Here is a 25,396-nt window from a genome sequence, read left to right on the forward strand (position 1 = left end):
GTGACATCTCTATACTTTTTTAGTACTCTGTGCCATGGAGGAGACCATCGGTGTAAAGGAAAAGTGAGAGTGTTTCTTCTTTCAACTTTCCATCACAGGCAACTCTAAATAGATTATCTTTGCAGGTCCTTCCTGAGGAGGTTAAGATTTCTTCAGATTACTCTCAGCTCTGTGCTGATAGAAGTGATGCAGTCGAGTGTGTGTGTGTGTGTGTGTGTGCTCTCACAGAAAAAACCTGCTGGAGAGATGAGTGGTATTTTTGCCATAAGAATATATGTGTGATTTATAAGCTTTTTCCTTTTCTCTGCCTCCTCAGTGGCAGTTAACCCAACTCTTGTGAATTACGTAATACTTATGGAGGTATAACGTTTCGGTTATGCATTTTCCAGATGAGTAATGGGAGTTGTGCAATTAAAGCTCTTAAGTTCTCTGGGAAAAAGTCACAGTATCCTAGTGTTTGAGTTAAAGTGCTTTGTTATTGCGTCAACAGTGAAGATATTTTGGGATATTGTAAATGTCACTATTGGTTTTAATATCCAAGAATCTTCATCATCAAATTTAGGAATGTTCTACAGAATAGTTCCTAGAACAGCTATTGAATTCTAGAGAGAGCTCTTTAACTGGAAAAGTCTAATTTAAAATGTTTGAGATCAGATTAGATGTTGATAGGCAAAGGTTTTAGTATTAAGAGGAATCAGATACACTCATTTACATTCTTCCAGACCATGATAAAATTACAGTTTAAACTCAACAGGTTGTGTGTGTATGTGTGTGTGTGTGTGTGTGTGTTTCTTTTGTTGGCATCCTCAGTGACTGTTAACCCACAATGTGTGTACCTGTAGGTGTAAGTATATGTATGAATATGAACTTTTTTATGGGATAAGGAAAGGAAAAAATCTAAATTTGCCTTATGCTGTATTTCCTTTGAAAGCATATTTTATCTATTGTAAATGAATTGCAAGAAATTGAGACTATTTCAGTGAAAATACATTCATAAATTTCAGGGTTTTTTTGTTTGTTTTTTTGTTTTGTTTTGTTTTGTTTTTTTCTGTCATGGGTAGAAAATTTCTTCCAGCTACCAAGATCAAATTAAGTTCCAAGTGTTTATGTTTTGTTGGCTGGATGGAGAATTAATAACTTATATCTAGAAACTTATGCTCTAATGGATTAGAAATGTATGTAATTTATTTATTTCATGTTCAGATTAGAAGGCTAAGGATTACTTGCATGGTAAAAAAGAGGACAGTTGATTTCTTCCCTGTCTCAGTGGATGCGAAGCATTTGTACCTGACAAATTTTCTTATGGTGACTATTTAATTGGTACAAGGATACTGTTTATTAAATGTAGGAAATTTTGTAATAGAAATCTTACTTCTCTGGGTAAAAGAATAATTAATATTTGGGAATAAAATATATTAAAATTATTTTTAAGTTTGGATACTTTATATTTACTACATGTACCATACTGTTTAAATGTACCATACTGCTTTCAGTTAGCTGTGATTATATAACCCTTTATAACTTGGTAACCTCAACTGAGGGGGGTTGAGAGTGCTACAAGTGATCTCGAACTTAAAAGTCAAGAGTGCTGCTAAATATTCTACAGAGTCTAGGACAGGTCTCATAATACTTTATCTAACCCAAAATGTCATTATAATACTGAGGTTGAGAGACCCTGAACATCTCTTTAGAATGCACATGCTCTTTTATCCCTTATGGAAGCAAATAAGTTGCAAGGAAATACATATTTAAGAGCCACAATATATCTGTTAGATACATTAAGATATTCACTATATTTTAAAAGCCAATAAACTGAGATTTCTAGAGTCAGTTGAACTCGTATGTACCTAAATGGAAACAAAATAAATGTGTTTATGTGTTTGAATCTTTGTTTGTATAAAGTACAATTACGGTTTTAAAATAGTTTACCTTATCAATGCCATAAACTTCCTTCCACTATATTTGACAAGTTAAATATAAATATTAAATATGGTAATATTATAAAATAGTATCATATACTAATATTACATATGCTAAGGTTTTATATATATACTGTGCTAAATTTGACTATTTAAAAATAAATAAATGGTAATATTACAATATATGCTAATATTATTTTGTTAATGTTTTGTTTATATAAGCCAAGTAATATTGCATATGCTAATATAAAATACAATATATAATTCCTTAGAATTAATAAATCAAATATTAGAGCCATACGAAAACATTTTTGGAAGCCGAAAAGAATAAAAAATACTGGGGATTTTTGGTAAAATTTTTTTTATCATTTTAGCAGGGAAAATATTGGTGAGAATCTTTAGCAGGAAATTATTTTTTGGCCAATATCTGAACAATGAATATTTACAGAAAGTGCTTCAAAACATTTGTATAGATCAACTCTCCCAAAGGAAAATACTGGTTTTGTTTTAACAATTGAAATAAAGGGTTCTATTTTGAACGAACTTAATGAAAGTTGGAAAAGACATGACTATAAGCTGGTTCTACTGTAATTTTTTCATTGCCTCTTTATTTCCAGTCTACCCAAAATATAACTCGATAATTTTAATCCTACCCCATAGTTACCAGCTGGCAATGTAATAACACATCTCTTTAGATTCTGGCTTCAAAAATCACAATATTCCCTTTATTTTAGGTAGAAGTATAATTAAAAATGGAAAAATAGCTTTCCTGATTTTCAGATAGAACTTTGATTTTTTTGTTTTGCAAATTCAGCCAAGTAAGAAATTGTTTTGTTTTTATTCATTAGGTAATTCTAAACTAACTAGGAAATATTTTTCTCATTCCTCTGAGTTGCTGTCTCTAGATTCATTCAGTTTTATCCTTCCTAGGTTTGTTGTTAATGATTTAACTTCTGCTATATTCTACACTTTATATCTTACTATTTAAAACATAACATGTGTGAAGTTGAGCCATACTGCTGCTCAAATACACCAGCAGTGAGGTGGATGCTATTGTTAATCTACTGAAAGTATACAGCCACACAGCCAAGCTTGATCATACCTGCTTATAGTCCTGGCATTCTGTGAGGTTGAAGCAGGAGGGTAAGAAGCCTGAATCCAAGTCAGGCAATTTGGTGACTAAAAGAGAACCTGTCCCACAAAATAAAAATAAAACAAAAAGGATTGAGGGTGGAGCTCAGTGTGAGGGACTTAGAAACAGACAAACAAAAAAGTATAGCCACACAGAGAAGTTTGTGGACTTCCATGGGATCTCTAAAATACAAACCTCATACCGCATGTTTTGTACAGTTAAGGCATTAAGTGCCATGTACTTCTAAAAACTGAATAAAAATTTACCTTCTTATTTTTGTACTAATTTTAGCAGCTTAATTTAAAGTACCATATATGTTAAATTGAACAATCTAAATTATTTCAAGAAGTAGCTCCTAGATAGTTATACAGGAGAACCCTGGACACTGATTGAATTTGTTTTTAGACTTTTAAAGCGGATTATTATTATATAGATTTTGTGATGACTAATATATCAAATATATTCACAGATCTCTTTTTCTCTGTAGTCACACTTACAAACATCCTTCCTTACTTCTTCCTTTCTTTCATTTTGTTATTTTTTGTGTCATACTTTTCAATGCATTGAAATTACTGGCTTCTAATGAAAAACATCATTAGATCGTTATAACTCAGAACCAAGATCAGGTATGAAATTTAGTTTTTATTCTAACACCTTCATTCTAGGATTAGAGTCAAATTGATCTCCCAGTATTTAATATGAAATAAACATTAATTCATTTTGCAAATATTTACTGAGGTATGGGACTGGGAATTTAGAGGTAGCTTAAGCTGTGATGTACCAGGATTGTGTTTACCTTTTTCTCAAAGGAAATTGTGCTGCTCGTGGTTTTCTTTAGGACTTTAGGCAACCCTTTAATATAACATGCTTATTCTAACTTACTTTTCACCTTTTTATTTGTGAACCCACAATCATGCAGCAGCAATCAGCATTAAACAAGTTTGAACTTTCTAAGAAGCAATGTTTATCTAATATCACTTGAAGAGGTTACTCTGCTATTTTTCCCCATGTGTTAGTGTAAATTCATGTGGCTTTGTACAATTGTGTTTTGTAATTTTTTCTTCTATGCTAGAATCTCCTAGAATACTTGTTAAAATGCACACCCCTGGGTCCCCAGACCTATGGGTACAGACTGTGGGAGAGGCTTGGTATTCTGAGTAGATTTAGTAAATACAGAATGCAAACCAAAGGTCTTGGCCCTTATTAAAAGTTTCCGATGAATGGATACAAAATGTGTAGCAGGCATTTCATTATTCCAGTAGGGAATGTTTGCAGGTCGGAAGGGCTTCGTGGTGTATATTCAAGAAAGGAGCTAGAAGGTAGTACTTAGGAAGCTTTCTTAAGGCTTGGCCCCAGGCCTCGGTCTCTGTGTTATGAGGTACTCTATAAACTCGCCTGAGTGAATTGGCTGTAATGAAATTGTCTGGTAGATATAACCCTGTTATCTGCAGTTGAATAGAGAGTGTTTAGTAACAAGTATGATATGGAGATCAGAATTTCTCTTACAATTAAACTTTTCTTGTACTGAAATAGCAAGCTTTCTCTAGGAGGTCTCAATTTTATGTCCCTTAAATCATAACATGTGCCATTCACAAGCTTATTTGTTTTAGCCAGTCATACTCTGGTTTGTCTTGATTCTAAGTTGTCTTTGTGGTTGTTTAGCACTAAGATGATTTTAAGCTCATAATAATGTCTCTGTGATCTCAACATATATTGAAGCATTGTGACTTTATGTGGAATAAGTCATATCATAAATGATGTTTGTGAACATGTCATAAGTCATAGCTTATAGACATAAAAATTCCTTGTGCCAATGTTTTTCTCATTCAATATACAATTTAAATTACAGTGGAAGCATTGTAGGTTTTATAGAAATTCTGCACTGTAAATAAGGAGCCTGAGCCTTAAAGAAGTTAATATTTTCTGCAGTCCATGTAGCTGCCGAGTTGAGTGAAGCCTCTGTTGTGTGTCTTAAGACCTAGAAAACTTTTGCTTCTGACTAGTTTTCCTCTGCTGCCTCTTAATTTCAACTTTTGCAAAGAACTTGCTAAAATGACAGGTAATATTCTATGACACTAGCTCAACAGAGAGCTTACTCTAGAAGAACCAAAACAGCATTCAAATTTGAATTGTGACAGGTTTTGCCATATATGTAAACATTAGTTTTCTAAATCAATTAAAAGTATAAATTGACTTGATTTTCCCATTAAAAAAAACTCAAGAGAATGGTTGATGGCTTAAATTAATCTTTTATTCTTATATACAGTTCTGATTAGATTTACTAGTAGAAGAAATTGCAAAAGAAATTGAGATCTTTCACTCAACATGATTTGACAGTATATTGAGATAGTCAAAGTACAGTCACACAAAATTGTATATTATAATTTTATAAATATTCTGGATGAAGAGAATTGTCTCAAAATGAAGGAATGTTCATGTTTATTATTATTCTCCTATAATATATTCTTGTTCCTATATTTTATACTGTCATTTATTTGGAGGTAACTATGCCCATTTCTCATTTTTATGTTTGGGTGATACAGACCAGAACTATCTTTAAAAGGTAAAAGGCTACATTTTTCACCAGTGTTTTGATTAGAGCACTTATAATCTCTAAATACAGTGGGATGACATAGGAGTTTTCTAATGAGTGGACTTACAGAGCTTAATAGGAATTTTATTTATTATGCAGTATTTGCAAAGGCACTTTCCTGAAGTGCTGTGGGTTCTCTAAGATCATTTCTTAAGAATTCACTACAAATAAAAATAGGTAATAAACTTCATGACTTTTTTAGTTTTATTGAAGTTAACCAAGGATATATAGCAAGAATCAAATTGAAGTGTGTGTGTGTGTGTGTGTGTGTGTGTTTGTGTTCGTGTTACTGGGGATTGACATCGGAGCCTTCACTCACACTGACCCTCATCCAGGTTTTTTGTTTGTTTGTTTGTTTTTTTTAAACACGGAACCTCACTAATCTTTTAATGCTCAGACTGGTCTTAAACTCCTGCCTCAGCTTCTCAGAGAGCTAGAAATATAGGCATGGACCAGCATGCCTGGTGTAGACCCTAATAGTCTTTAATTGACATTCTGTGTATTAGTTTTACCCTGGAAGTTTTAAACTCAAAACTGGAAATATTGATGCTAAAATTATTAAAACACAGAAACTTCAGTAAGCTTCAAAATTCTTCCAAATGCATTAATCTCTCGGTTTTCATAATATGTTGGGATGAAGTGAAAATGTCTAAATGTATTGTGAAATGATATGAAAGCTGTGTGAAAAATATGTATTAGATTCAAATGATTGGTTTATACTATTGTTGTTGTTGTTTTACAATGTACTGGTTTTATTCTTTTTTAAAATGGTATTTGCTACTTTGTCTTTTTAGGGTCGTTGCTCCAGGGAGAACTGCAAATATCTGCATCCACCCCCACACTTAAAAACACAATTGGAGATAAATGGACGCAATAACTTGATTCAGCAGAAGAACATGGCCATGTTGGCCCAGCAAATGCAACTAGCCAATGCCATGATGCCTGGTGCCCCATTACAACCTGTGGTAAGCATGCATTCAATCTCTAGTCAGTGTGTTTATAAGTCTGAGTGTCCAGTTTCAATGCTAAAATACTAATGATTCTTCCAGATCACAGAAACACAAGTACCAGTTGCCTAGTATTTTCAAGAAAATTTAAGTATCAGTTTCTGGGACAATTTTTACACAATGAACTCGCTCATCTTCTAGTGAATCCATGTGACAGTTTATATTATAGCATTCCTACCTCCCCTACCACCAAATTATCTTCAAAATAAATCTTATTACTTGTAGGTGTTGACCAGTTGTTAAAATAATCAACAAACTAATGTAGTCAGTATTCATGTTTAGGTTAACTTTAAATATAATAGTGCTTATTTGTTTTTCTTTTTTTGCCTTTTTTGGGACAGAGTGTCACTATGCAGTTCAGATTGGCCTTTGAACTCAAAGGGATCCTCCTGACTCAGCCTCCTGAGTGCTGAGTTTATAGGGGAACACTACCATGCCTTGCCCAAGATTATAGTACTTTGTTAAATTGAAATACTAGAACTTTTCTCTCTGTCATCTTGAAGAGAATCTCTATAGTTCCCCTTTTTGAAGAAAACTTTTTTTATTCTTTTACAGTTTAATTTATTCCACAGCCACAAATTCCAAGTAATTTTGAATTATACTCAACTTGAAAATCTCATAAAAGGAGACCTAATCAGAGAGACAGAAACTCCAAGAGCTTTAAAAAAGAGCAGATTTGATAATCTATAGTTGGGCATGGCTATTTAATATTTATCTGTCATTGTGTGGGATAATTCTTGATTCAGAATATACACCCCATTTAAGTATTTCCTTTTTTTTTTGTTGTGTGTATGATAAATTAATAATCTTATTTATAACACAATTACTATTAGTTTAAAGTGGTATTATGTTGTGATATTATTAATTCTGTTTAAATTTAACTGTGTGATGAAAATTATAGTGATGAGAATACATTAGTCAGTAATTTATGTCACTAAATTATATGTAATATGGGGTCAGAGGAGTTTAGTCCTATTGTGGTAATTACAGTGTGTGACTTAGTTACTTTGTCATTACTGGGACAAAACAGCAGACACGTGCAAGTTAAAGGAGCAAAAATTTATCTCAGCTCACAGTCTGTAGAGGTTTCAGTCCATATTTAGCTGACTCCGAGGCAGAGTAGTATGGCAGAGCGGCATTTAGGAGAAGCAGTCCATGGCAGAGAGACAAGAGCCAGCAAGCAGCACTTCTGCCTTCTTTCTATCAATTTATATTTCATCTCTCTTACAAGCCTATTGATTGGTGCCACACTCCCAGAAAGAGGCCTCCCATTATCACACACAGGATCTACGCCTAGGCCAATCATTGTGCTGATTTAGTACCATGTACCCTTAGTCCTAGTGTCACACACCCTAGATCCGGCCACCTCTGAAAAACCCCATTGATGAGCACGCGAGGCTTTGAGGGAACATCTAAATACAAGCCGTAGTAGTGTGTGCTAATTTTTTTCCTAAAACATTTAACGCTTGAACTTCAGTTACTTATTATTCTGTCCTAGAACTTAATGTAACACTCATTCCAAAATAGGAGAAAGCAATTGCATTTTCAGGTGGAAAGGATTTCCATATTAAATCAGAAGTGACAGTAATTGAGCATACTTTTAAGTTTGAAGTGAGACAATATTATTAGTTCTGTATTTATTTAATTTTGTATCTTTTTTGATTATTGAGACTTTAGTAAAAAATGACTGTCTTTGTTTTTATGACATCTATAGTTTTACATGTTTGTACTGGCACAGCATAAAGCTTTCCATTTTATTTTTAAATTTTAATTATAGTCATTCTTTGGAACAAAAATATAGGGAAAAAGTCTCTTTTACATGTGGGCCTCACATACAGTTTCCAAGATCAGAGGTGGCTACTACTTTGATATAAGATCTCTTCTTGATGTTGGATACTTTGCTCCACTTAAACATTTAAAACATACTGAGTACCATTCTATGCTGTCTGTGTGACCCAGAGTTCCTGACTTGCAGGCGTACTTCCCGGATTGAAGGGGGCACACCATTTGCCTTGAATTCCTTACCATGACGTCTTGACCCATACTTGGACTTCATCCAGGGACTCTTTCAGGGCTGTTCTGTGTCATCATATGCATAATCCTGGAGCAGACTGTAAAGGATATTTATACCACTTGAAATACTTTTTTAAACACTAGTAATAAGTATGCTGATTGTAAAAGCACTAAATCACAGGTTTCTCAAACCATTAAAGCATTCATCACATTTTCTGATGCTTTTGTTAGAAAATTATCTGCAGTTAGTTATGAGCATATTCAGACTTTTTGTTAATTTTATCTCACATGACTACATTTGAATGTGGAATTACCCTTCTACTAAATGTATCATACCATAATCTAAAAATATATTTTATTCAGAGTGATGTTTTATAAGTATAGAATTATTTAATTTTAAAGCATTTGGAATTTTAATAATGATAGAGAAGGCCTTAATCCAGGAAATTTGCCTTCAAAGTCTCACCTGAGACTTTTTGATATTTTTGGTAGTCAGGATGATTATAATAATATGAAGATTCAAAAATAAATGGGGTAGTCATCAGCAGCTGCTTACTGTGACTTTAATGTGAGCCTTCAGACAGAGACTGTAACAGAGCTTGAAGCAGACAAGTGACTGATTTTGAAGAGACCTATCACTCAGTGAGTGATCTTTAGTACAGATGTGAGCATTTGAAGTTCTTCCAGGCTGTGCCCTTTGTGTGACCCACAGCACCTCTGAGATCAGCAGGTGTGATTTACTTGGATCCAACCTAAAGAGTGGTGGCATCAAAGGATGCGACACCGTGGGCCAATTCATAGCATCAGGAGTAGCAGAGTATAGAAAGAGTGACAAGACTTGGGTTCCAGCAGGTGACAGCATCTTTGTCTTTAGAGCAACCCAATTTGGACTCCCAATTTAGCTAAAGGAACAGAAAGGGTATAAGGATAGGATTGCAAAGTCTCAGCAGTTTGCAAACAGCCTATATTATGCCTAGCATATATCAGGAATCAATAACTGCGTGATGAATGAAAGAACAAATGAGCATCACATAAAGAGGCAGAGCTTCATAATAGCTTCCTTGCCCTAGAGACCAGAGGAATCATGACTTGGATCCAGAGCGCAAGTCCACTTACAGAGAGTGCGTGGTCCCATATCCGGTTCAGCTCTTGAGTTTCCTGTGGAGAGGATGGTGGGAGATTAAGAAATGAAGACAAGAGTCAGAATGCACAAAGCTGAGATCAGTCGGAGCCCTTTCTCCTGATGGGAGAAAAGGAACTGCCCAATGACTGTAGCATATTTATTTATATAATCAGCAAGAGGTTGATAAGAAGTTGAAATCTATCTTCTATGACTCACCTCAAGGGCTGCATGTTCTCAGAGCTGATCTTGCTCTGGCCCTACACGTGTGGTTGATCTCCAGCTCAGCCACTCCTCACAGGGTAGAAAGAGGCAGGCAGTAGAAACAAACTTGTATGTGGTACCTCAGTTCATGAATTCTTTTGTTTGTTAACAGTTTAGTTCCTCAAAAGAAGCATTTGATAAAATGTGTGTGTGGGGGGGGTGCATTCTATGTTGGGTAACGAACACATCAATGGCCATCTTTTTTGCGTGAACACTAACATGGCCATAATAAACTGAGGTGCCACTGTATTTGTACAGATATCTACTCAGAGCCTGATGATGGTTCTGTTGGCACCAAGAAATAGTTATTATGCTACCAGTTTGGGTTCTCATTTTGTCATGAATTGTCAGAAACTGGGTCTATAAATTTAAAATCTTCATGACAATGAACAAACTTGGTTAATGCAGAACTTTATAGAGACTTTCTGCTTTCATAGACCTTTTTAGATTATCATGATATGCAAAAATAAAAAAGCAGAAAAAGGATTAACATTTTTAAGACAAATACAATACTTTAGGTCTTTTACTATATTTAGAACTTTTTGTATATCAAATTCTTACAACTATTCTATGAAAAGGTAACATTATGTCAGATTTAGAGATAGACCCATGATGTTGACATGCATGGAATAGAGAAATTCAGAGTCACTAACTTCAGCTAAAGTACTATATCAGGAACTCTTTGGCTGCTCCTGTGACCTCAGCTTTGCTGTTCGGTGCTGTTCCAGGTATTTGTTGGCAGTAGACTGCTGAATGCTTTGAAGTCATCATTTGTCTCACTTCCAGGAACACCTAGAATTCTTCAGTTGTTTTGGGGCGGGGCTTTCCTTTCCAGTTTATCTACCTCGTGCTCAGATGTATTTCTGGTAAAATGGTTGTACATTAGTCACCTGAGGTGTTCATCCATCCTACTGCTTTTGCTGCCTGTTTCTATCAAGGAGCCTGTGAATTTTCAAGCTGCTTGAGAACAGATGCAAAATTATAGAGATTGGACCATGTTCAGCTGATGCTAGGTGGTTGAGAAATAAACCTTTATTTAAATGTTTATAATTTCAGTAGTTAGCTTGCAGGACAAAGAAAAACAGAATAAAGCAATATTCATCCGAACACACAAATATACACATTTACATAAAATCTGGAAAAATCTGGATTTTAAAATTTGTGTTCCATAGATCTCAAGTGATACTGATTACATATTTTATGTTTTGTATGGTTCCTGTATTTATTAAAAATTGCAAACATTGTTTGCAAAACAAATGCTGTTTCATTTAGTGTTTTAGAATAAAGAACCCAGAGGATATTTTCAGCATTATAGCATAATAACTACATTTCTGAAACTTAGATTAATATAAAAATTGTAAAATAAAAAGAATATATTTCATTTTTAAATGGTCATGGTAGAGAAAATATTAAATTTTGAGATGAGAAAATATAATTAAATCTCTTGACATTCACATATCTACTCTAGAAAATATTTAATGCATTTGCTAGTTTCTGTGACAAAAGCGTTCAACAAATCCTCTAATAATTGTTTTAAGCCATAGTTATAGAAGTCTTATGTAGATGCTAATTATATATACATGATCCTGCAACTAGGTAACTATTTATCCTTTCTGTCTGTTATCTGTCTGTCTGAATGATTATAAAGCACAAGATGAAAGACTCACTTCTTTGGAGTCTGCAATCTAGTTGGGGCAGAACTGACAGTTGGAAAATACAGGCAGTTTTATGGATAAATGCTGAATTCAAGTGACAAGGTCTTGTGTAGGAACAGAAAGCTAGGAAAATCCCCTTCAAAACTGTTGATATAGCCAGACTATGCCAACTTTAATAGGAAGCATCTAGGTTTTTGAAGCACAAGTAGAATTAAACATGTGGGCTAGGCATAGGTAGTACTCATTAACTACCTGTGAAAACCACATTCAGAAGAAGGAAACCCTCCGGGAATATGTTCCTTAAGAAACCTTACATAGAATCAGAAAAGTGCATCTGTTTCTTTTAAGACCATATAATATATGGAATTGAAACTACCCAGATGCTTTTTTATAATTCTGTTATCATGGTATCTTTCTTGAGGGATTCTCATGATAAGTAATCACAAGGAGATTCACCTTTAATGAAATTCTGCCAGGTGAATATAATGGGTATCTGGTCTTTAAATCTTTAAAGTGAGAACCATTAATTTTATAACTGTCGGAATCAGATACACCTGGATCAAATCCTGGGTCTTCTATTTCGCCATTTGTAGAGCCTTTTATTTTTTTTTCTTTCTTTCTTTTTTTTTTTTTTTTTGGTACCAGCAATGGAACCTATGACCTTTGCTTGTCAGGCAGGCACTTATACTTCTGAGCTAAATCCCTAGCCCTCTCTGAGTTTTTATCTGCAAAATGGGTATAAAATGTATATGACAAGACAGTAATTCACTTACACATTCATTCATGGGATGGAGTCAGATTAGCTGGACATGCTGGTATAAGTCTGTAACTCCAGCATTCAGGAGGATGATGCAGGAGGATTGTGGTGAGTTTGAGACCAGCCAGGGCTGTACAGTAAGATCCTGTCTCAAAAAAAAAAAAAAAAAAAAAAAAAAAAAACATAAAAAAAATGTCGACTATGTACCAAGCATTGGTCTGTGTTCAGGAGTTTCATAGAAGGGAACCAAATAGATTTATGTTCTACCCTCACCCGCTCCAACCCTCAGAAAAAGGGAAAAAAGTTCAGATGTTCATATTATGAGAATTGAATACAATACCACAGGTAAAGCATTTAGCACTGTATTGGCATATAACAAATAAGGAATTACTTAGTAATGATCACGTTTGTAATAACTAGGGTCATAATACGATGCTGAATAATATTTCCTTTTATAGTGAAGCCTGATTATCTCAATAGAAAAAGAACATCTCATTTAAAACAAATAAATGATTAACCCATAAACACTGTAAGAATTAACAAATTTGTGATTTGTGTTTTTCTTTGTTGAGGGTTCACTGGCAAAAGATAGTCATATACAACATTTATGCTTTCTAAGAACAATGATATCTAAATCATTGTCAGAAGAATGGTGACAGTATCAAGTGCATTAATTACACAGTGTGTGGGTTCTGCAGAGAACGCAGGTGCTGCTTGATAATGCTATTGCATTAATACTGTCTTTGAGATTCTACAGAACACTCTGCAGGGTAGCTTTTGAAATGGAGGGCTGCCCTTCCAACAGTTTGAGCATTTTCCTAATCCGATTAGGGCTCTCTGCCAAGCTAGCAGAAACCTACCTCTCACAAGGTGCTCTTTGAAAAATCGATGCAACCAAAGCAATGTAACAAATTCAAAAGAACTGAGGGAATATTGTACTTTTTTTTTTTTTTTTCTTTCCATCCCTCCGCCTTTCCTTTCCCTTTCTCCTTCCCTCCTCTTTTTGGACCAGCTTTTGGCATGAAGTTTTAACGTATGGGGGTATTGTTAACCAATTGTCTGTATTTTGCTTAACTACAGAGAGAATTCAAGGTAAAAGTTTCTCAATAGTTCATGTTTTAGATTTTTAAAAAGCTGCTACAGACTTGCGAACAGTACCCTAAATGCTTTGGTTTTGAATTTGGTTGTTGCAAAATCAGTTTATGTTATGATTCTATAGAAACAATTCACAGGGAAGATTGTCACAAGTCAAAAGCATCAATATCTGTGTATAACAAAACCATTTGTCTGCAGTGTGCAACAGCTGCACAATATGAATTTGCAAATTTCCAGTGTATTTTTATGAGGCTTTACAATGCTGAATTTTATTGGTCCATAGGTCTTATTTTGCTAAAATAGGAATTCTTTTCTTCCTGCCAAATAAGTTCATAAATTTTGCATTTGCTTTTAAGTATTTATAATAGATTATATATAGTAACAGACATGTCAGTAACTTTATAAACATTGAAAATACGCTATGTATAAATACATATTAACTCAGAGCAGTAGAATGTACAGTGGAATATTAATCAGTTTCTATGCTCCATAACCTAGTCTTTTAGTTCTCTACGTAAAAATTTTTCTTCATTCTTAAATATCCACTGTAAAAATTAAGAGTTCTGATTTAGCTGGATTTTTCAAACACTATGTCTGTGACAGGTTACAGATCTATCCTGAATATTCTTGAATAGAAATCATATTCATTACACAAGTCAACCTTTGTGCTGTTGCTCCCTGCAGCCAGTGATCAGTGAACAGCATTAAATCCGAGGTTGCTCAGGAGCTGCTGGTGGGGAGACAGCCATAGTCTCAAGTTTCTAGCAGGGTGTGGGTTGTTAATGTTTGGAACACATAGATCGTTTCCTGTGTCTGAGGGTAGGTGCCTTGGATGGGGATAGGGCTGGGAACTGGAGGTGCTACTTTAGGCTACTTGATTAGGCAAGAGGCATCAAGCTGGCAGAGCAGCTCACCTGGCATTCAAATTCACATGTTTCAAGGTCTAATTATATTACCTTGAAAATATCACTGCAGTCTGTGGTGTATTGTTTCTTTTCCCCAGTGAATCACGTCATATATTAAATATTCTCTTGTTCACCTTCTTCTTAGTAAAAACGTGTGGGGCACTTGCACAGATTTTGTCTAAAGATAATTTATGAGGCCAAGAGTGAATCTGCTGTGATAGGCAGGCTCAACCTTGGCAGATTTGACCTAGATCATTCTTTGCTATAATACTCTGTCCTGTGTTTTGAGGACACTTAGCAGCATTCTGCCACTTTATCCATTAGATGCAGTAGCACCACCCAGCTGTGGCAACCAAAAGTGTCTCCAGGCATAGCTAAATATATCCTAGTTGAGAACCATGAGTCTAGGAAAAAGAAAATACTTGAATTCTATTTTATTCTAAAAATGAATTAGGTCCAAACTACCAAAAGAATGTATTTTTATTTTCTAATATGGTTCTTTTGTGCCATAGGAATTACTTTTGTAATATATAATTCATAATGCATAAAACTTTTTCTCCAAAGCTCTGTTGAGTACTTCATATATTCTGACATGTTCTTATTCCTTTCAGAGCAGAGAATTAGCTACATTCTAATAAATCTAATCTAATGTCAGTTTCATCCTAAAAATATTCAGTGAAGATTTTACTCTTTGCCAGTGGGAAAGGAAAAAATACATTTTTTTTTTTAATTTTAAAGAGGGTAAGATTAAACATAACAAAACAGAACAAAACAGATCATAAGGAAACAATTTTAAGAAACACAGGTTTCAAAGCAAGTCCACTGGAGATCTTCACTGTCTATTGTATTGTCTCTAGTTTTCTTCCAAATAGTTGTCCCCATCTTTACACACACTGAACATTATAGTACTAATCTAATCAGAACAGGATAATGAAGGCTTTTTAGGTCTTCAAGACCTGACATTAGGGAAGTCAACAGTGGCTGCTATGTCTCTCGTTCTCTCGAAGTAACTGTCTATATCTTTATGTACGCTGAAATTAAACATAAGAGACTAGACTAATGTCATTCTGAGCAGTGAGTAATAGTATTGCTAGATTTTATATCAAATTGCAACAGAATTAGCACTGGGTATCTTAGTGTCTCTTCTTCAGAGTATCTGTTCATTACATCGTGCGTTATATAATCTGTTCCTGTAAACTGTTTAGAGATTCTCCAGAAAATATATTTTTAAAAGTTACCTTAAAGAATAGGGTTCCTTTTGCACATGAGTTTCGCTGTTTAGGAGACCCTTTATTTTCAAAAGCATTAAACTTTGAAAATTAAACTTTAGCAGGATGTGGTACTATAAACCTGTAATCCCAGCAACTTGAGGCTAATGTAGGAGAGTCAGAAGTTTAAGCCAAGTTTGAGCAATTTAACAAGATGCTGTCTTAAAAATAAAAAGGGCTGCAGATGCAGCTTAATGCTCCTTGAATTTAATGTAAAATAAATTGAAATTCTTAAAATACGTTATCATCATTAAGGTGGGAAATTAGGCTCTGTCATACTGGAAAAACTAATTGTTAAACAGACTTCAGGTAAAATTCTACTCAAGAAAGTATATATTTATTGATACACAATTTTCCACATAAACAGTTTTGACATCCATTGAAGCTTTTCTGAGAGAAATTCTGTCTTGTGACAATTGATTCGATGTTGCTATATGTATTTGCTTGAACTAGTCTGTAATATTTCTTTAGAAGTATTCTGTTTCAGACTTAGCACTGCAGACATCTCTCATAGTAAGGCAGCCTCATTGTTGAATGTCTCACAAGAATCTCATGGGGTCGGAGAACAGTTCAAATTTCTTCAAAAATCCTGCATCAAATAAATATACCAAGCAGTTTCTCTTATATTCTCAAAAGGGAAGGTGTCCTCATTTCCTTTCACTTATCCATGAGACTGATTTACAGTTTCATTGACTATGAACTCTGTTACCTTCTGGGAATTCTGCTGTAGGTAAGTATAGTAGGACACTTGCAACCTATTAACAGTTGTAAATAGACCTTTCAAGCACATCTTCTCTAGCAATTATGAAATACATTTCCTACACAGGTTTCTAGGATTAAATCATGAACATATGGAGGCTTGGTGACCACAAGGAATTTCTTTATTTAATACTTAATCTGTTATTTAAAAGAGAAAGGCAATTTTATAGATTGAACTTCAGAATTCCTACGGAGAACTTAATAAGTATTTTATCTCATACCTTAGGGCGGGAAAACATTGATTTGGTGCCTATTTAATAAAGAATCCTGATTTTAAATGAAAATAGATAAAAACAGATTAAAGGAAAGGAGAGAGGGAAGAAAGAATGCATTGTGGATAGATAGATGGATAGATGGATGGATGACAGATGTGTAATGTAGGTTATCAACTTTCAGCTGAGACCTGCATATTAAGTGCTTCCTTTTTTATTTTTCAGCCAATGTTTTCAGTTGCACCAAGCTTAGCCACCAATGCATCAGCAGCCTTTAATCCCTACCTGGGACCTGTTTCCCCAAGCCTGGTTCCAGCAGAGATCTTGCCAACTGCACCAATGTTGGTTACAGGGAATCCTGGGGTTCCTGTACCTGCAGCTGCTGCAGCTGCTGCACAGAAATTGATGCGGACAGACAGACTTGAGGTAAGAATGATTAGTTGGCTTCATTGTGTATTCCATTCTAATGATCAAAGTGTTCCCATAGCCAAGTAGTTTTTTAAAAATTCAAAGCAAATGGTTTGGTTTAGTTTTTGTGGCGTTTTACTGAAATATAGATATTCTTTATTTAATGAATATAATATATGTAAAAGCCTCAACACCACTGAAGAATAGTGGGTATGAGTTTGGACTCTTAAGTCAGGGTCCCTGTTAAGTGTGTCATGGCTTGGTTTCCTTATCTTTAAAAAGGTGATAATAATGGCGTTTGCCTCAAACAGTTAAAAAAAAAATCTAATGCAAAAATGCTTTTTAAATGTTTGAATGTTTTTGTTGTTGTTACTGCTGTTGCTATCAAGAATAACAAATTATTGTCAGTTGTGGTTACATGCCGGTGATCTCAGCACTCTGGGAAACTGAGCCAGGAAGATTACAAGTTTGAGTGCAACTTGGGCAACTAGTGACACAGTGAAACTCTGTCTCAAACTAATAAAAAACGAGGGAGGTCCGGAGATAAAGGTCAGTGTGAAGACACCAGATTCAACACCTAGTACTTTCAATAAAGTAAAATAAAATAAAAATGTCAGCCCCATTTTATTTCTTCCCATAATGTTGAATAAAGTGTTCTAAAACTTATGGTTGTAAATTTCTTCATAAGCTACACAGTTTTTTATTGAAATAGCAAGGCATCTTTGTGAAATGGAATCCCACAAAGGTATTTTAATAGGAAAGTACTTGGTGCTCTGAGTGCTTCAAAGATGATCAAATGCATAAATGAATATGCTTGGCTGTTTCTACCTGAAAAAGAAATGTAACATTATTTTAAAATTGTTGTGTAGAGTTCCAACAGTTGTGAATTAATGGACCTAGTAAACTATAGCTGGAGGTGAAAATGACAACATTAATTGAAGGTATGAAACTGGCATCGTATTCCCTTTTTATGTTTCTCCGGTTAGGCAATACCTAGGGCTGAGAAGTGCTACATGGATTAATTACTGAGAAAGCAGTAAAGTAAGGCTGTTGTAAAATGTAACGGACTCAAATAATTTGTCATTTTACTAAGAACTGGGTTAATAAGCACCAATGTTTTATTTATTAACCTTTCCTGTGTGCTTTAAAAATGACCTCAGCTTTTACGTATTTGCAGCTGTATACCAGACATATACATCACAAATTTAATCCTCAGGACAAAATATAATGAATGTAGAAGTTTAAATTATTGGATGCTCCGCATTTGAAGCAGTTTTATACCCTTTGACCTTTTATGAGAGCAAACTCAGGGAGCTCTTATTGCATAATTGTTAATTGATTAATTGAACCAGCCAGTCTGAGATGTATGTTAGTAAGTTAATTATTGATAGGTGAAATACTGAAAAAATTGGGAGAATAGAAATTTTAGAAAGCTAGTTATGTTCCTAGAACCCTTCTAAGCTAATCCTCCAGCAATTTTAGGTATGGATTCATCAGCTATATTTTATGATGTTTAATTGAATTGAAGACTTTTGTCTTTGGTTTTCTCTTTTCTTTCTGTAAGTAACTGCCTTATATGTTTTGTCTGTTTTCTTTTGCTCTGTCTAGAATGAATATCCACATTTGCATCGCCTGTCATTTCTCTTTCACCTAAATCCCACTTACTTAAATTCCGGAGAGTAGTTCAGAGTACTGTCTTACTCTTGTTGACACAATCTCAGCCAGTGTCCCAGTTACAAAATGCTAGGATATTACATGTGGCACTTTCTGCTTTTTGCTCATGATTTCCGACATTCTTAAATTGAGCGTAGTTCCTGTCATGCAAACTGCACTACATATTGACGTTTAAAAGACATGTGGTTTTGAATGTACATAAATAGGTACTTATTGGTCACAAGTTTGGTTAATTATAGTTTAAATCTATAATATTTTAATGCATTTTTGAATTTTGAGGTTTCTTCTGAGATTATAATCTCAGAATATTGGCAAACTTTTATTGTAATTTGTTATATAATAAAGAAATTTAAAATATTTTGCTTTATAAAAATGCTTAGAACTGATATTTATATTACTCATTAAAAACTTATTTGAAAAGCAGAAAGCCAAAAATCTGTGGTTGTGAAATTAGTTAGCTAAGTTTGGGTTGTGGTTCTAAAAAACCTCTGGGTGTGTCCAACTAGAACATTTAAGGGGCATTTACATTATTTTCTCACATTTAACACCAGTCATAAGGTATTGAAACATTTTTTTAAAGTTTATTCATATATATGCAAATATAAAATTATCACCTACACATGGCACCAACTTTATGTCTGCCTTTCTATTTATCTATATCTTTGTTGGCATTTTAAGAAGACTTTCTAGCCTTGTACTTTCTGTACTTTAAATTCAGACATTTTAGTTTTATCTGAACAAAGAACAAATGTCTTAAATACTAGTCACTGAATTGTGGCTTGCAATGCCATTTTTTGTGACCTTGGAATACCTTTCTGTAGTTTCTACCCAGCAGTTTACTTTGTAAGATCATATTATGAAATAATCAAAATCTATAGATACTACAAAAATCTGAGTCCCTAAGACCTACCCATGCTTCATGACAAAGATTGCTAATTAGGTAAATCATTGACTTATTTTAAGAAGCACATTAACTTTCATGATGCAAAAAGAAACCACAAATGCACTTATATTCTCACTGAACAATATCCTACATTAAACATCCTTTAAATAAATTCTGAGAAGTATTTTTAAAATCATTAGATGCTGTCTGTATCAATCACAGAAAGGTTCACATCAGAGTAGTGCTAAATTCATCACTATTCTTCAGTAACTTGCTACATGAATGAATACGTGAATGAGTCAACTCAGCCAAGTTACTCAGTTAACTAATCACAGGAGGATACATGTCTCTATTTAAAGTATAGGGTAGTCCCACAAAGATGATAAAACATTAAAATTTTTAATTTGAAAAATGTTAACATCCTCCTTGGGAACATACTTATGCTTTTGAGCATTCTAACCACAAGACACTGTGTTTTGCTCCCAGACCTTGTTTAGTGATGTTCAGAGTTCCATGAGGTTAGAGTCACAATTAGTGATTACTAAATATTCAACATCACTTTCTAAAATCATACTCAGTTGCTCTGTGGTGGGGCTCAGGAATGTTTTTTCTTCCCCAGAGACCAGGTGAGTGATGTGTATTAGTCAGCTTTCCCATCGCTGGGACAAAATACCTGACACCTGCAACTTAAAGGAGCAGAGGCTTATTTGGCTCATGATTTCAGAGGTTTCAGTTTATGGTCAGTTGGTTACAGAGCATCATGGATAAAGGATATGATGAAAGAAAGCTGCTTACTCTGTGGTGGCCAGAAAACGGTACTGAGGAGGAGCACCAGTGACTAAGGGCACTTGATATAATCCCAAAAGGCATGACCCCCTAGACACACCCAGAAGTGTGCTTTAATTTCTCAAGCCAAGGAAGTTGACAGTGAAGATTAACCATCACATAATCCTATAAATACAAGTGGTCTGTAAAACACTAGCTTTGGAAGATGCCGGCACTTGTTTAAACCTCAAATTTTCATCATTTACTTCATGAGTAAGTTACTTATGTCTCTGAACTGAAAATCTGCCTCCTCCAATGCATGTGACATTCTACATCTGGCCAAATTTCTGTGAGACTATGCCTAGCACAGTGAAGTGTTTCAGATCAAAATAATGTCTGTTAAAGTAATTCATATAACAGAGTGGTAATCACCCAAACACCAGTGGCCACATATGGATGCTTATGAAGATGTTTCATTGCTGTTTGATCAGCTGCATCATTATAGCACCAACAATCTTCATGAGAAAAGCACATTGAATAAAAGTTCCAGGTTATATCGGCAAAGTACTTGGCTTCTGATATTTTTGGTTGGAGCTTATTGTTTTAAAATAAATTATTTAAAGTAAATTATTCTTGTGCTATAAGTATTGTTCTACTAAGTTAAATCATTACCAGGTTTTTAATTCAGGGCATTGGTTTCTTTATGTTTCCATTACTTATTGATAGAGAAAAGTGTAGTAAATCCTTGCATATAGGCAAAAATTAATAAGGTACCTATTAACTACATAAAAAGGTGTATTTCTAGCTGAATCACTAAAAAAGTAAGATTATGTTGGGGATTTTATACTTTGTATGGATTTAGTGTGTTCTATGTGAAAGACTTCCTGTTCAAAAACTTAGGAACAAATGATTTAATAATATAGGAAACACTTATTGGTAGGATTATTTATCATATTTCTCTAGTGTAATACTACTGCTTCTGTTATATTTTATTTAGAAAAGTACCAAAAAATCTTAACAGTGTTGTACACAGAAGTCCAGTTGGTTAACGTTTAAAATCTGTGATAAGCTAAGGATGGCATTAAAAATATATAATCATACCCTAATTTCAACCATCTAGTATACAATGTCTATGTGAATTATCACTCTGTGATTAGTCTGTTTTGTTTTGAAGATTATATTGTAAGTGAATTAATATAAAATAATTTCTAATCTTGGCTAATCATTTCTAGTAATGTTTCTAATTTCTTCATTAAATTAAAACAAAAATTTCCTTTATTTTGCAGTTATTTAGAAAGGATAATATAGTTGATCATTTTGGCATATTAAGAGTTTATTTTTAACATGTATTCATTTTCTTGTCCTCTTGGATGTGTACACTCACTCACAGGGTGAAGTAGGTTTACTAATTATCTTGCTACACATTCCTGTATATTCAAATTTGATTTTTTAATTTGAGGTCAAGTGGCATTCTTATATAATACACTTAAAAGATATGTAATATGTGTGAATATAGTAATAATAGTATTTGGAAGTATACATATGTTTTCTGACCTAAATAATGGATTTACCTTTTTAGAATTCAAAGAAATGTATATTTCTAGAAATCCAAAGTGGTACCTAATGTAGTTATCTTTTTCTTCATTTTGTTTTAGAAAGGGAAAAATATATCAAAGTTGTTCAATTATTGAATAACTGTCTGAAATTAAAAATCACATTAGATCAACTAAGGAATTTAATTATGTCATAAATTAAATATTGATTTCTGCTAATCACAAGAATATTAAAATGTGGAGATTTTAATCCTTTTTAAAATTTGAAAATACAGATACTTTATTTGCATTAGGGTACAAATAGATGACTAGAAATTCTGGGGACCCTTCGTAAAATCATTGGTTATCTTGTACTACTTTGGAACATACTAACTTGACCTTAATAACAGAAGTCGTTGATGATTGTTGTTTAACAACATATGTTCATATATTTTTTAATTTCTAATATTGGTCATTTTATTTTCAACTAATTAATCAAAATATTAGAATAAATGGAGTCCCTTACTGTATTACAATTCAATCTGTGTTCCTACTTTTTTTGTTATTTTCCTAAGATGACTGAGTTAATTACACAAATGTGGTGAACACACTACATACTATTTCAAAAAGATCTTTTAAAAAAAAAGATGCAGATGATTCTCCAGGTTTGAATTAATTCAAACATTGACATGAATTTCCTTAGAATCCCAATGCCTAACTTGCAGAATTTACTATTACTTATAAAACCTCTTACTATTTTGACTATTTTGGAATGCGTTATGTTTAAGAAAATAGATTGAATAAGGAACTCTATTGTAAACAGATTGTATAATCCTGATAAGCTACCTATCCATCATTTTTATGCAGTATTCATGACATTTTAATTTTGTGCTATTAGAGTTTTAATTCAGAAGAATCTGTATGTAGTAAAGGGAATTGGAACCTACAGTTTCTTATATCAAATGTATCTTCTTTCTACTGTATCTGGTATTTATTTCACAAAAGATTAATTTGACAGAGTGAAAATTTCTTTGGGCAGTTCTTACGATGATTTTTCTGTTAACTATTTAAAGTATATAATTATCCTTTATATATTTCTCTGGGTTTAGTATCAATAATTTAAACCTAAGTGCTCTCTGTGAATATATTCATTGAAATCCAGAATTTTTTCCCTAAAAGCAGCCTCTTACCTTTTATTTTTATTAAAGTTTAAAAAATAACCTGGTTTTTAAAAAAATCCTGTCCTAAATTGTGTAGTAAAAGACTCACTGTTATTTTGATTGAATCATGTGTTTTGTTTAGCTATATATAGATGATTATTTAATTTAGGCCTGAAAAACACTTCTCAAACTATAAAAAGTAACTTTTATTCTTCAACCCACTAATGATATTTGGAACACTTGTCTCTAGAATTTTTAAATGTCTGCAAACAAAAATATATTCTCTGTAGAGTAGGAATTTGGGAATGTTGGGGACAATCTAGGTATACTCTGATAGAGTTACACAGTTTGATGAAATTTAAATAGCCATCAGCAATAGTCACTTTGGAAACTTTTGCAAAATGAGAAAATGCTTATGTGTTATGTAAATGTGTGTTATGTACATATACACACACGCCAGTTTGCATGAGGAGTGTAATCCTTATCTATTGCAAATATGTACTAATAAAAAATAAAACTTGGAAAGAAAAAACAGCATTACTAGACATGCTAGAAAATAAGGTCACTCTAAATACTGCTTTGCACAGTGAGAAAAAGTGTATGCTACATTGTTGACCAAACAAAAAGTAATCAAGTTAGTGCTGTTGTATAATTTCAACCAACTAAAAATGTGTGAATGAAGACTGAATTAGTTGAAAAAGAAGAATATAAACATAATATTGTTAGTACTACTAGATATAATTTTATCTTCTCTGATCCAAAGTCTCTGTATGGCAAACCTTAGTTTATTCTGACTTGAATTGTAAGAGAAATTTGTTGCAATTTTGTGTCAGTTATAATTTGCTACTATACTACTACATTTAAAGATTTGGAGATGTAGTTACATTGTTTTGAGTATATTAGGGAAAAAAAAAAACAGACCAAACTCATATTTATTAGTCAAGAGATACATTGCCTTTTATTGATGGTGGCTATTGAAGGAAACTGTCTTTCAAAATTCTGGTAAATTTCTTTCATTCAGAGAGGTGTTCAGTATGCCAGATACACACCTGGCTCTTGACTTTTTTTTTTTTTTTTTTTCTTGTTTGAAACTGTCACCACTGAAGGTCTCATACAGATTTTCTGTTTTTATTTTATTTTTTCAAGGGTTATACCAGTGAAATAACCAAAAATGCCTATCAGTTGACTCTTAAATCCTCAGAAAAAAACTGGGTTTAGGATATACTTTAATTCTTGTTAATCAACTATGCTTAAATAATTTGAGCATGCTTCCTAAATGTATTCCACAAAGTTGTAAGAAATATTAAATTTTGATGTCAACCCTCAGTCTACAGAGATCACACACAGATAGACAGACTTTAGACTTCCTTTCTTCAGTTTGGCAAAAAGTTAAATTGAAAAATAAAGTGTTAGTTTCTCTGCTGCCAGTTCTTTTATGAGCAGTATCAGGAAATTAGGGATTCCTATGAGCTAATATCTGAAGCGACAAGTCACATGTGTGTCCAAGTTTCTTATTGAATGTAGCAATATTGAGTAATTTGATTAAACAGAAAGTAGAGTCTTTGTTTATGCTATGGTATAGATCTAGTATGAATGCCAGGTATATGTAAAGGAAGTGTTTATTCCCATTTAATTTAGGTGTGTCTACCTTCCTCTCAATGGTGGAGAGCCGCCTCCTAGTTTTGATTTGGCACTAGGAATCTATGCTTAGAATGGTTTACCAATGACTCCATTTTTCAGCCAGAGGCAGATAATTGTTCTGGAAAACAGCTTCATCATACTTACTTTTAAAATTATGAACTGTTGGCGTAACTTCTTTTTGTTTTTCTGTCTAGCAACATAAATATGGTAATAAAAATAGTCTTTTACTACTTCCCAACTTATCTTTATACTCTTAGTTGCTTTCAGTGTATCTGTCTGGTACATGGTAGTTATTTAATAAATTTTTAAAGAGTAAATAAATTTAGATGATAAATGAAGTTTGCTTATTGTTGTGCATGTGGCATAGAAAGCTTTAGCTAACTTAGTATTTCTAAACAGTACATTTGTCATTTGTAATGTTCATTTTATGATGTAGCACAGTACAAATTATAAAGTATATCTTAAGGAGCACTTTTCTTAATAATAGGATATAAAATATAATGGAGGCAAAATAATGGATTTAAGTGCATTTTATTTATATAAGTCTAAGAAAATACTTTTAAAATCCTAGCAAGGTTACAGTTTCTTTGTTACCTAACTTCAAAATAAAGTGCTCATGATCTGCATTTGTTTA

At 33.5% G+C, this 25,396-nt stretch overlaps 1 protein-coding gene across 18 annotated transcripts in view; it reads left to right on the top strand.

Moving 5' to 3' along the window:
• Mbnl1 (muscleblind like splicing regulator 1) overlaps positions 1–25,396 on the top strand; it is a 193,491-nt gene that overhangs the window by 139,665 nt on the left and 28,430 nt on the right. For all 18 annotated transcript variants that reach the window (XR_010047626.1, XR_010047627.1, XM_063249212.1 and 15 more), the window contains 2 exons: positions 6,439–6,609; positions 16,925–17,125. Coding sequence is in view for 16 of the 18 variants with exons in the window: in XM_063249199.1 (XP_063105269.1) it covers positions 6,439–6,609; positions 16,925–17,125 (372 nt within the window). In the remaining 2 variants the exon portion in view is untranslated. The remainder of the gene's footprint in view (positions 1–6,438; positions 6,610–16,924; positions 17,126–25,396) is intronic.

The sequence above is a fragment of the Cavia porcellus genome, unplaced genomic scaffold (assembly GCF_034190915.1).
Source record: "Cavia porcellus strain 051 isolate PalLab524CR breed Dunkin Hartley unplaced genomic scaffold, mCavPor4.1 scaffold_5, whole genome shotgun sequence".
NCBI lineage: Eukaryota > Metazoa > Chordata > Mammalia > Rodentia > Caviidae > Cavia > Cavia porcellus.